We start from the raw sequence: 12,480 nt of genomic DNA on the forward strand, positions 1-12,480 counted from the left end.
TCATCAGATCCCTCTCCCAGACCACATCCCTGAGTAGTTCTCCCTGGGGAGAATGTGCCCTTGAATTGCAGCAACAACTTTTGCCTTCCTGAACACAGGATGCCCTGTGTGTATGTGTGAGTGAGTGCAGAAACCCGACTTCTGCATGGCTACAAAAACACCCCACCTCCTTGCACTAGTGTTCATTGTGATGGGATTTGAAAAATGCAACAGACACCAAATTAGCTTTCAAATAATTTATTTGTAGAAGGACACTTTGCACATCATGGAACGTTAAAAAAACAACACCACCAAACAGTTTTAAAATTATAGCAATAAATAAGGCCACAATCCAGAGAATAGGCTTAAATCGCATTGATGTTAACAACAACACAAATGTGACTTAACTTTATCTGGATTGCGGTCACTACAAAATTCTTCCCTGTGCATAATCTGGCATCATTCTAAACGCCCAACCAAGACCAGCAGGCTGGGATAAATAATACTTTGGTTTTTTTATAAAAATGGAAATATTACAGGAACAAAATGAGGCTGTGTGATGCATATCCAGTGAACTTAATGCAGAGGAAGACATAATTCCATAAAACTGGCACCATACAGTAAACTACAGCTATTTAGAACACACACGGCACTTGCAAGTAATGTACAAAAATGTTTTTTTTCTTCTTTTTAAAGAAAGGTTCCAAGAAAAACAAGCTCACAATCTAATAATTACAAGAGACATGGAAGAGGAGACAGCACTGAGTAGGTTGTAAAAGCGTGTGGGGAAAGAACAGTGAACACGAAGTTCAGGAACTGGCAGGACTAGTGTCCTAATTTCAAAGAGAAAGAATTTAAATGGGAGAAGTGATAGGCATCAGAAAGAGATGAGGTAACTTCTAGGCCTGAACTAATCAAAAGTACAAAGAGGAATGGAATAGAGTGTTCTCAAAAAGGACAATTAGCCCTATAATCTGTGGGCACAAACCACCAGAAGTTCTCCTAAGCAACCTCCATTGAGTGCTACAAAAGCACAAACAGCAAACATCATGGAGTTTTCTCAAGAGTTTCCTGGTGACTTTTGTCCATATTTCCTTGGGTTACACCAATATTTCCTTTTCCAGCGATATTTTTTCCTTTAGCACTTTGCTTTAACAGATAATCATTATATCAATTTCCAGAGTACAAATAACAGAGGGTTTTTCAACCAAGAGTAATGTACGGGCTTCAGAACCATACTATTAAACATGCATTTCTTAAGCAATATGAAAGGTTTAATACCTACAATAAGGTTGCATTTCCCAAGTTAGCAGTCCATTAATTAGCATCTAATTGAATGTGTAAAATTGACAATACCCAAGTTATTAATTGACGTGCCTGTTGGTTTACTTGAGGAATTATGTTCATTAGCCAACTTGAAAAGTGGAATAGATTTTTTTTAAAAAAAATATAGAAACTGAAGTATAATAATATTAACAGAAATGCAGTGTCAGTATCCAAAAATTGAAATGGCCTTTGTATACATAAAGTGCTGTGTTTAAACGGGGCTTGGGAACCTACAGTACTGGTCTGTATCTCAAGTCATATCGATTTGAGTCCTAAATGACATCTGAAACTCCAGTTCTTACTTATGGGAGAGATGTATCTCACCCACCACATTACATAGGCATCTCAAAAGAGGCAGCACAACTATCTCACTGGCTCCTCTATGGAGTTTCAAACACCTGAAGGCACTTTAGGGTTCAGAAAGAATGGGTTTAGTGTTATATTCTACAACAGAGGTCGTCCACCCTTGTTCTGTATAGAGCCTTTGAGTCTCTGCAAGGACATTAAAATGATATGGATCCACTCTTTATAATTGAAAACTATTAATTTGGGAGGAAAAAGAAAGGACTGGTTTTTGTGTTGGCTTTTTACATCTTCTTAATTATGATGAAAGAGAAATCTACAGTTCCAAGCCTTTGTTTGGAGCATTAAAACCCAAGAGTAACATTTCATCTTCCAGTCACCTATTACATAGAGCTAGGGGGAAACTTTCCATTAAAAAGCAATTGAGATTCTGCAGAGACTACAAGCTCCTATACATTTCAAGAGGAATTACATGTGAATGGTTTCACTGGGTTGCGTCCTACACAGTTGTGGTTTTACTCTTAGAAGAGGAAGGAACTTTGTTTGCAATAAAGGGGAAGTGCAGTTATAGACACAAACAAAATGAAGATCAGTCCATTATCAAAACCTATTGCTGTGTCACATGGGAGAGGTAGTGAAAATAAATTTTCCTTTTCCCCAAATTTGCATCCATGCTCCCTCTCAGTTTAAGTGTTTGTGCACCCTACCGAGTTTACTATAAACAGGGGGTAAAAATCCTTAACTTTGGCTAAACCATAAGGATTCTACATTCATTTTGTAAAGTGCAAAGATTTCTGTAAAAGGACAGTTTTCACGAGCACAGATTTCCAGAATTGTTCTGGATTTTTGTTGTGTTTTTTTTTAAAAAATTGAGCACTTCCAGACTCTCAGATAACAGCACGTAACATAGTTTTGTATTTAGGATCATACCTGTCAAGTTTAAGAGGCAGAGCTATTGTTTATGTTCAAGTTTAAGCAGCAGATCTAATGCCCTGATCCATTTTGGAATACATCTTTCTGGTACAGAAGATAGTCTTAAAAACCAAGGGATCCAGTCCTACAAATCTAAGCAGAACTCCCCCTTTAAGTCTGGCATCGTGGGTTAGATGCCAAGGCACAGGAAAAAAAATCCATGGTGTTTTGCCTGAACTATAAATAACAACAAAAACAACAATATAATAGATATCATAAATAAATAAATATGCAAATAGCTGTTCCCTATAGTTCAGCAGAGCGCTCTTTTAGTAGCACAGCTCGGCCGATCTCGTCTCTTGCTGTGCTGGAGGTGCTGACGTTTTTCGTTGCTGCTGTTGCGGGGTTTATGACGTGAAAAGCCACGAGAGGACAGCCCTCTACATTGTTGCAGATAAGGTTTTGGATGGAGGCTGTGTTCACTATGTCAAAGCCAACTTTGCCCCCAAAGGTGCTGGGCTTCCAGTACTCTGGTGAGCAGATGGCATTTCCCATGAGACCTTTCAGGGAGAACGGTGCCCCAAGTTCTATCATGGTCTCACCAAAGATGGCTCCAGGACGTGGTTTTTCTACAAGGAGGGCTGGGTACAGCTCCATAGCATCAATATCCCCATAGAGTTCTTCAAGTTCTGCAGCCATTTCTTTTTCTCCTGGAATAGAGAGACCAAAAAAAAACCACATAGTAGTAAAACTTCAGCCTTTTTCTCCAAGGTTTTGTATTCAGTTCTAAATCACTAAGTAATTATTCTATAAGGTTCTGAAAAGGAGAATGGAAATTGCCTTATAGAGGACAGGGAGAGGCTTCTAGCTGTTGCAAAAGCTGCCATGAAAGTAATACAGAAGAAAATAATAGCAGAGAGAGAGAGAGAGAGAGAGAGAGAGAGAGAGAGAGAGAGAGAGAGAGAGAAATATCCAAGTCTGTAATTCTAGAGAAAAGTTGCATCAGCAGGGGAAAAATCAATGCACTTGGAGAAGAATGAGTGAAATAACAAGTCTGTAAGATATCTTCTCAAGGTCTTTGATTGACACAGAATTTTCTTCATGAAAACCAACATAGAAGCTCCCCCCATAAGAGTCTCTTTTCTTCCTTTTCATCCTTAGAACGTAGTTTTCCTTTTGAACATCTCTCATTGCAGATTGAAATGACAGTGAGGAATCTTGGCAGAGGAGCTGCACCTACCCAATCTCCAATGAAAGACAACAGAGCCTTTCTACAAGAACTCAACACTTTTTTTCAAACAACAAGTTCTTGAAATACGGAGTAATTCATTTATTGGTTATATTGCTTGAATCTTGGATTTGGATTTGAACATTTGAGTGCCAACTTGAGGGCCTTTTGGGATGAGAGGCAGCATAGAACTGAACTATGACCTAGCCTAACCCAACCTATTGGAGCATCTAGCCTTTAGCTGCCTACACAATCCCAGACCTGCTAACTGCATTCCCTTAAGTGGAGATGTCAAGAATTGGACCCCAAACATCCCCATGCAAAGCAGAAGTTTGATCTCTAAGCTGTGCAGCCTTGCCCCCCAAAATGAAGCTCTTGTTTTTCTATAAGTAGAGGTCAAGTCTTACCTGTGAGCTCTTCAAATGACTGAAAAGGTTTCAGCATAAAGTGCTTCCGATACTCATTCAAGGAGCGGTATCTCATCTGTCGGCTTTGATCAATGGAGGCTTTCGCTACTTTCTGCACCGCAGCAGGGACATTCCGCCCACCAGCTACCTGTTATCAAAGAAATGGAGTAATATGAGAAACCACATGGAGATCAGAACTTCAAGCCCCTTTGAAATCAGATGGACCTCAAACATTTATCCATCTCTTGGATTTACAGTGAGAAACTTGCTCATGCTATTCACTGTCTGAAATACGATAGAGAAAGTTGAAGGCAGTCTAAAACTGTGCCACAAATTTCCCCTTTCCCTAATCATTCTTCCCATGCTCAAAACATTTTCAGATATTGGAGTGACTTAACAGGTGGACAGATGTACCCTGTTGCCTCGAGATGAAGGCTATGCAATTTCTTAGTAGAAAATAAATTCTTACCCTTCCAGCCCTTTGCCTGGAGAAGGATTCCACCATGTGGGAAAGACCATGTTCTAACATGATGGAGTTGTTATAGATGAACTGCTGGTATGTGTACTCTTGGTCATGAATCTGGAAGGTATCAGGGAGGAGAGGGTGCCAGTGGTAAAGGGTGTTGAATTCTGCCGCTATTCTGTTCTGATACTGGAATCTCTGGTTGAAGAGCAGCTCTGGGTCAAACTTCAGCTTGAAGTGGTAGCCACTCAGGTGCTGCACGTAGTCTTCAATCACAATCTTGATGGTCTCTCCTGTTTCCCCACAGAAAACAAAAGTCAGTCAGTCTTTTCATTTCCTAAACAATAAAAGGGTAAAGGACTCCTGGACGGTTAAGTCCAGTCAAAGGCAACCATGGGGTTGCGGCGCTCATCTCTCTTCAGGCCGAGGGAGCTGGCGTTTGTCTACAAACAGCTTTCCAGGTCACGTGGCCACCAGGACTAAACAGCTTCTGGTGCAAAGGGGAAACCGTGATGGAGACCAGAGTGCACAAAAACGCCATTTGCCTTCCCACCGCAGCAGTACCTATTTATCTACTTGCACTGGTGTGCTTCCTAAACAATATTGAATGCTGAAGTATACAAAAATGGCCTTCCTGATTCAGACCAAGAATGCATTTTGACTGGCAACACAGTTCCAATGGTGGCCAACAAAATGTCCCTGGGAAACTCAGAATCAAGGCAAAAGGGTAATAAGCCGTTCTTTCAGGTTCCTATTCAGTATTCATACAACCTATTGCCTCTATACATGGATGTTCTGCTTAGACAGCATAGGCAACAGATGATGTTGGCCCATGAATTTGTCTCAACCCATGTAAAGCCATCTTAGGTGATGGCTATCGCCACATCTAGCAGCAGCAAAATTTAATCAAGTAATTGTGTGTTAACCATGAGTGATTGTAAGAATTACCTGTTAAGATCAGGCGGGAAGTTTGGAACAGCTGCTCATCATCCCATTCCGGATGCTCGCCCTTCAGAATATCACAGACCCGGTTGTGTTCCCGGAGCCATAATGTGGCGTACATCATCAGCCCTGGAACCAAACCAAAGACCTCTTGCCCTACAGAAAATTTCAGGTGCTCAGGGACGTGTGGTGGATAAATCATTTCTGCCTGAGTTTCTTTGACCGTGGGTGGGTACATCTCTCCATCAATCATCTGTAATTACAAAATAAATAAATGAGCATGGCAACACACAGAATCTTCTATCATACTGAATTTCAGCCAAGAATACTAAAATCCAGTGAAAATATAACATGTTTATACTTGTCAATTTCCAGTGGGTTTCAAGCACAGGGGGTTGTTGTAAATTGTAGCACTGATCTAGATGCACATAGTTATCTAGTAAGAATAGGGTGTCTGATGCAGTTATTGAAATGCCTGTGGCATTTCTCTGCATCAAAGGAAACACGAAAGCTCCTCTCTTCCTGGTAAAGATGTTAACATAAGTGATGCTCTCGTTTTCTCAGCACACTGCAGGAATTTCAGAAGGAATCCAAACTAACCTGAAATTTCAGCTTCCCGTCCTTAAATAGTCTGAGTTTCATCTGCCTGTCCAAAGTTTCTCCATAGATGTGATTTAGATCAACCTGTTGAAAAAATAGGAACATCAAAGTCTAATTTTAATTTGTCAGATGAGACAGAAAAATGATTAGATTCTCCCTCTAAATGTTTCAGAACATAATATATTGAAGTGTCGTTCCAATGGAAGCGAGAGTTCTCTCCACTCATTAAAAGTGTTGGAAAACAATGTTATTTCTCAAATGTCATTACCAATAAAATTTCACGTTTTTGCGCTGTCCTCAATGACAACTTCAAAAAACAGGAGCCCTTGTAAACAACCACTATTACAACAGTATAACTCACCACCACCCTTGCTTAAAGTGTTATCTTAGAAAGTTGCGTTGCAGACAAAACCGGTTTATAAACACACACACACACCAACTGCATTTTTCACCCCAAATTCAGGGATGCAATAGTTATTTTTCCATAAATTGAGGAGAACCTAATTGCTATGTATTTTAGAGACTGACCAAATAAAGTCAAATGGTTCTCCCACACAGTGGGCACATAACATTGTGGGAACAGGCTATTCTGAGGTTATGCAAGAAAGATTTGCTGTACATTCTGCCTATCACAATATTGATGCAACTCCTTTGTGGATGGCAAGATAACCCTCTCACCGCAGGAGTTGATAAAAAGGTTTGTTTGCAATAACTCATCAGTCCAAGTCACAGTTCTGCCATCTTACCCCATGTCCAAGAGCTTTGGTGAAGGCTGGTCCTTTGTGATGATCTGTCTTGAAGAACTGGTGGGTGAAATGCTGGGCAAAGAATGTGAACATGATATTTGTGCCTTGTGGATCGGGAATAAATTTTCTCCGCAGTAGAAATTTCTCTACAATGAGCTTGGAATCGGGAAGCTCCTTCTTACCTGGAATGCAAAGCAATCATTTATTTTTCAGACACCCAAAGGGACTAGAGCAGGAGTCAGCAAACAATTTCAGCAAGGGGCTGGTCCACTGTCCCTCAGACTTTGTGAACGAATTCCTATGCCCCACAAATAACCCAGAGATGCATTTTAAATAAAAGCACACATTCTGTTCATTTAAAAACACCAGGCAGGCCCCACAAATAACCTAGAGATGCATTTTAAATAAAAGGACACATTCTACTCATGTAAAAACACGCTGATTCCCAGACTGTCCACGGGCCGGATTGAGAAGCCGATTGGGCCGGATCCGGCCCCCGGGCCTTAGTTTGCCTACCCATGCACTAGAGACTGAATAACTGCAGCCGTTTCCTGTCTGTTCTACAGGAGTTTGACAGGAAGAATTAAAAATGTCAAACCCCAGCTTAATGCATGTTGATAGTTTCTTTGCACTTTGGAACCTGTCTGATTGTAAATTATCATACTAAATATAGTTGTCTTGGTTTAAACCTGTTAGTTATTCATTTGGTTGCCAATATACACACAACCTGTTGGCTGATATACAACCACAGCAAGTTTTCTGTTCCTTTGACAAAGGACGACAGAACGTTTCACTGGGAAAATATGTGCTGCAATGCACACTCAATATCTTGTGTTTCTCCTTCAGACATATTTTCTAATGTTTAAGCCGTTTTCAGGCATTCACTGAACATAATTAACCATTGCATTGAGAAGGGAGGACAGCATTGCCCCCACTGGCCTTGTGTACATACAGAAGGAATAATATTTCATTTTTTCTTACATTCACATGCACAGATCCCCCCCCTTCTTACCTTTCACACCCATAGGGGTTGGGCAGTTGTGGTCTACCGGCGGAAGAGTCCTAGTATAGTAAGAAAGGTTCGAAAAGGCTTCCCAGCTTTTGTATCCATAATGGCTGTTATATGTTGGTGGGCTCTCTATTAAATGGGATCTTGCTGGAAGGGGAGAGAAAGGACCAGAAAAATTATGACCATGCTTAAATGACCACAGTATGGAGACAGAGAACCTTCCCCACAAGACTTCCCACACAGTCTAGTTTCACAGTCTAAGCCCCACAGGGGGCAAGCATCTGACCTTGAAAAGTCCAGTTTCAGAAGTGACGCGGAATGTAAAAATCCATTTTCAATTTTACTCTCTCTACATTTTTGTCTCTTGGTTACAACTACGCCGAAAGATTCTTACACTTAAAATGTCCATCAATGGTTTCTCTCAGATTCCCAAGAACTGGAGTTTGGCGAGGGTGCTCAAAACTCTTTGACAGAGATTCCCCACCCGTCACGCACAATGGCTAAACCATACATGGACTTTGAAGAAACGTTTGAACTTTTGCTCTTATCTTCAAAAAGAGGCAGATGGCACCCAAAGAAGAAGCTTGACTTAGCCATTGCTTTGCCTAATGCCATTTATTAGAAGGCTGAGTGGCTAGACTGCGGTTACTGCATTAGATCAAAATAAATTGGAAGCAACATATAGCACTTCAAAGCGCTTGGGTAAATATCTACCCCCAAGCTTAAGCCTCCAGTCCAATGCTCATTTACCCGAGAGCAAGTGCCAATGAACTCAAAGAGACTTACTTCTGAGTAGATGAGTACGGGACTGTGGTGTAAAAGTAGAATTAAGAGATATGGATACTTACACATCAATACGTATCTCATGATGGCATTGTGGAGGAAAGGGAAGTTGTTGATTACATCCCAGACTGCTTTGAAATGAGTGAGAAGGTAGTGGACTGTGGACGGTGTGGGTTTCAGCGTCACTTTCAGCCAAGTAAAAAATTCCGCTGTAAGGAACGAAGCGCAATGAACGTTAGCAAAAACTGTTAAATGCTCCTAAATGCTAATTGTGCAAGCGTAACTTTCTGGAATACGTACGTGTAGTGCAGTTTTCCCCGTAATAACCAGTCCGCGTACAGTCACATTCATAGCGGTCAAATCCTGCTGTCATGCAGACTCCTCTGTTTTGGCATGGATTTGAGCAGCAAGGATTAACTGGAAGGGAATCAAGAGGCGTGCTGTCAAAGCAAGATCTAGAGTCTTATAAAGGCCCTTGGACCAATGCTAATTGATTAGTTCCCTAGAGACCAACTGCCACTTGATACCATCATATTATATTTGCCCACAGAATGCATCCAGCCTTTCTAGTTTGTTAGTGCATCGCGCACATGAGGTTATGGCGTAGCTGTTGAGAGCATGAAGAAGAAGCAGGAGGCAGATCTAACTACAGTGGTGCCTCGCAAGACGAAATTAATTCGTTCTGCGAGTTTTGTCGTCTTGCGATTTTTTTTCGTCTTGCGAAGCACGGTGTCCTGAAAGTTTTGGAAAAGCTTCAAAAATCACCAAAGTCTTTAAAAACCTCAAAAAAAGGCTACCACACCACATTCTATGAGTTGCTCCTCGAAGTCAAGTCGCAACTGTATTAACGGTGTTAAGAAAAAGGAAACAAACTTGCAAGATGTTTCTGTCTTCTGAAGCAAGCCCATAGGGAAAATCGTCTTGCAAAGCAGCTCAAAAAACAAAAAAACCTTTCGTCTAGCGAGTTTTTTGTCTTGCGAGGCATTCGTCTTGCGAGGTACCACTGTATCTTGGGTGGAAAGCACCCCAATTTTGGAAAATAGTTCTAAATGCAGCTGCCTACAGAATCATCACTAGCACCCCTGTATTGTTGCTGGGGAAATGATTTCTGCCGTAGCTTCTGCTTCTGCAGACACACTAACACCGAAGAGTCATTTCATAGGAACTTTCAGCTGGAAAAAAACTCTTCTTGAATGGGGAGTCTGCTCTAGGCAAAGATGGAAGAGAAGGCAATTGCCTACTCCATATAAACCCCGAAGAATGGATTTCACTAGTCGTAATATTTAAATTCTTGGGCAATAGTCTTTCTTATGAAACATGTACAACTTTTACTAGATCATGTTAGCAGAAATTAGTACCACTGGCAGGAACAAAAGCAGGCAAATATAACACATATCCCTGAAATGTAACAAAGCTTTCATCTAGGACATTATATTGTGTATCTAAGGCTACAACCCCTATATCTGAGAACAAGCTCCAATTAGGCTTCCTCCTCTGATTACGTGTCCAGAGGAGGGCAACCAAAATGGTCAAAGGCCTGGAAACGATGCCTTATGAGGAACGGCTAAGGGAGCTGGGCATGTTTAGCCTGGAGAAGAGGAGGTTAAGGGGTAATATGATAGCCATGTTCAAATATATAAAAGGATGTCACATAGAGGAGGGAGAAAGGTTGTTTTCTGCTCCTCCAGAGAAGCGGACACGGAGCAATGGATCCAAACTACAAGAAAGAAGATTCCACCTAAACATTAGGAAGAACTTCCTGACAGTAAGAGCTGTTCGACAGTGGAATTTGCTGCCAAGGAGTGTGGTGGAGTCTCCTTCTTTGGAGGTCTTTAAGCAGAGGCTTGACAACCATATGTCAGGGGTGCTCTGATGGTGTTTCCTGCTTGGCAGGGGGTTGGACTTGATGGCCCTTGTGGTCTCTTCCAACTCTATGATTCTATGATTAGGTTTGTGCTCTAGGAAACTTAAGTTCACTTTCAAGTGAACATAATGATACCAGCAACTTCTAATAAAGCCTCAGAGTACTACCGGCATTGATGTCTAATCCTTCCTCTATGCCACCCCAGCGGTTCTCAAAGTTTCTGAACGTCTCCTAAGAAGATACTTAGCAGGATGCACTTCTGAAAATCACTGGTAACCATTTATATGCAATTGACTCTGCAGCATGGATTATCCACACATAAATAAAAGAATGTAAAAAAGAAAGAAAGCACACACTAGTTTGAAAACAGAAGTTACGATGCATCTCCCCAGGCTAGGCAAATGACGTACAGAAAAAGGCTGCCCTTAGCACCACCATCAAACACTTTTGATGCTTTCAGCTCCGTGCCCTCCCTTACATAACTTTTCCTGGCCAAGGAAGAAGAAAGGGTATGAATGGGCGTAATATTTAGTTACTGCTTCATTAATCTTTTCAGAATGAGTGCATGGAAGGCAGGAGGGAAAGCACCAGGAGATACTGGTTTTTTCCTCTACATTTGCCTTTTGTTAAAGGAAATTAACCCTGATTCAGACAACATAGGTGCCGAGGAGACAAAGCCAGAAATAATTATATTCAGTTAAAATACATCCATAGATACAAGGATAAAACCACTCATGCTCTTACAGTCCAAAAACTCTAAATACTTTTATCTATAGTCTATAACTAAGACTTCTCCCCTTCATGACATTTTTTCCCTAACCTAACCTGACCCAAAAAATACTTTTTGTGGGACTGCTGTGTGAGACACCCTCAACTTTCAGCACTTTTACAAGTTAACCTCTCATTTCAGGGTTACTTAAACATTTCCAGGCTCCTTCAAAGTTCAAGCCTGCATATATTGCAACAAAACAGCATCGGTGGTCTTCGGGTTTTTTTCATCGCCACTCTGAATGGTAAGCGTAGCCAGGAACCTTTCTTAAAAACCCGAAGAGCGCCAGGAAAAAGGACAAAAAGAGCTAGCAATGCGCAAGCCTAGGAAGTCAGTAGGATTTGCACCGAAGGTAAGTGGCCCCACCATCCCAGCTCAACACAGCACTGAATTTTTTTGTAGATAGCACAGACTTAATTTTAGAAAGATCAGCAGCACTCACCTGCTTGGCTGACGGCCAAGAGAGAAAACAAGACAACGCAGGGTGCAATCATTTTTAGCGCACAAAATAGCAGGCTCAGCTTCCGAAATCGCGGATATGATAAAATAAATAATAATATAATATTATTATTAGATAAATAGATATTCCCGAGGAGGAGCTTTCACTAGCTGCCCAGCGCCGTTCAGGATCCGCAGCTTGTGCTCTTGAAGTGATCTCCGAGTCTGGAGCAGCTGGCGCGGACGTGCTGCCTTTATGCGCAGCCGGAGTGACTCACGATTGCGCGCAGGAAGCGAGCAGGATCCGCCCCCGGAGACGCAAGTGTGGGTGGCGCGGAGACGAGGAACGCTTGGCACTCGCTTTTCCCCCGCAGGTTTGCACGGATTTTCACCGCCCCAAAGCTGAGCGATCCCTTTCGTTCCGCTTTGAAATCGAAGCGAAGTGGGCTTGTGCGTTGAACTGCGCTGCATTTGCCACGGGAAAGAGAGAGAGGGAGAGGGAGAGGTGGGGAAGGAGAGGGATATTGCGCGATGGGGTTTGTGGAAACGTGGGAGAACGCCAGCCCCCAACATTTCACTGATCTTTTTCTTGCCCAACATGCGACTCGAACCCACGACCCTCATATTCAAGAGTCTCCTGCTGCTCTCTGAGCGATCTCAGAGGCGGAGCCTGCGCGTAAAGAGTCGCCAGGTGGGGCCGTGAAGTTAGAG

At 41.9% G+C, this 12,480-nt stretch overlaps 1 protein-coding gene across 1 annotated transcript; it reads right to left on the minus strand.

The window, feature by feature from the left end:
- Nucleotides 1–221: 221 nt before the first annotated feature.
- Nucleotides 222–12,252, minus strand: LOC114598628 (prostaglandin G/H synthase 2). Its single transcript, XM_028732513.2, has 10 exons — nucleotides 11,774–12,252; nucleotides 8,999–9,115; nucleotides 8,764–8,907; nucleotides 7,919–8,062; nucleotides 6,907–7,088; nucleotides 6,161–6,244; nucleotides 5,567–5,813; nucleotides 4,625–4,911; nucleotides 4,156–4,303; nucleotides 222–3,230 (listed from the first exon to the last, which is right to left on the minus strand). The coding sequence occupies exons 1-10, from the start codon at nucleotides 11,823–11,825 to the stop codon at nucleotides 2,827–2,829; spliced, it is 1,809 nt and encodes a 602-aa protein (XP_028588346.2). The 5' UTR covers nucleotides 11,826–12,252; the 3' UTR covers nucleotides 222–2,826.
- Between the last annotated feature and the right edge of the window lie 228 nt (nucleotides 12,253–12,480).

Source organism: Podarcis muralis, chromosome 5 (genome assembly GCF_964188315.1).
Source record: "Podarcis muralis chromosome 5, rPodMur119.hap1.1, whole genome shotgun sequence".
In the NCBI taxonomy this organism is placed as follows: domain Eukaryota; kingdom Metazoa; phylum Chordata; class Lepidosauria; order Squamata; family Lacertidae; genus Podarcis; species Podarcis muralis.

What these genes read in the sequence shown, in the direction of transcription:
- LOC114598628 (XM_028732513.2), bottom strand. Translation starts at nt 11,825, where the DNA reads ATGATTGCACCCTGCGTTGTCTTGTTTTCTCTCTTGGCCGTCAGCCAA. An exon ending in ACGGGAAGCTGAAATTTCAG is followed by an intron (nt 5,814 to 6,160) that starts GTTAGTTTGGAT and finishes TTGTAATTACAG; the next exon opens with ATGATTGATGGAGAGATGTA. An exon ending in GTCATTTGAAGAGCTCACAG is followed by an intron (nt 3,231 to 4,155) that starts GTAAGACTTGAC and finishes TCTCTATTCCAG; the next exon opens with GAGAAAAAGAAATGGCTGCA.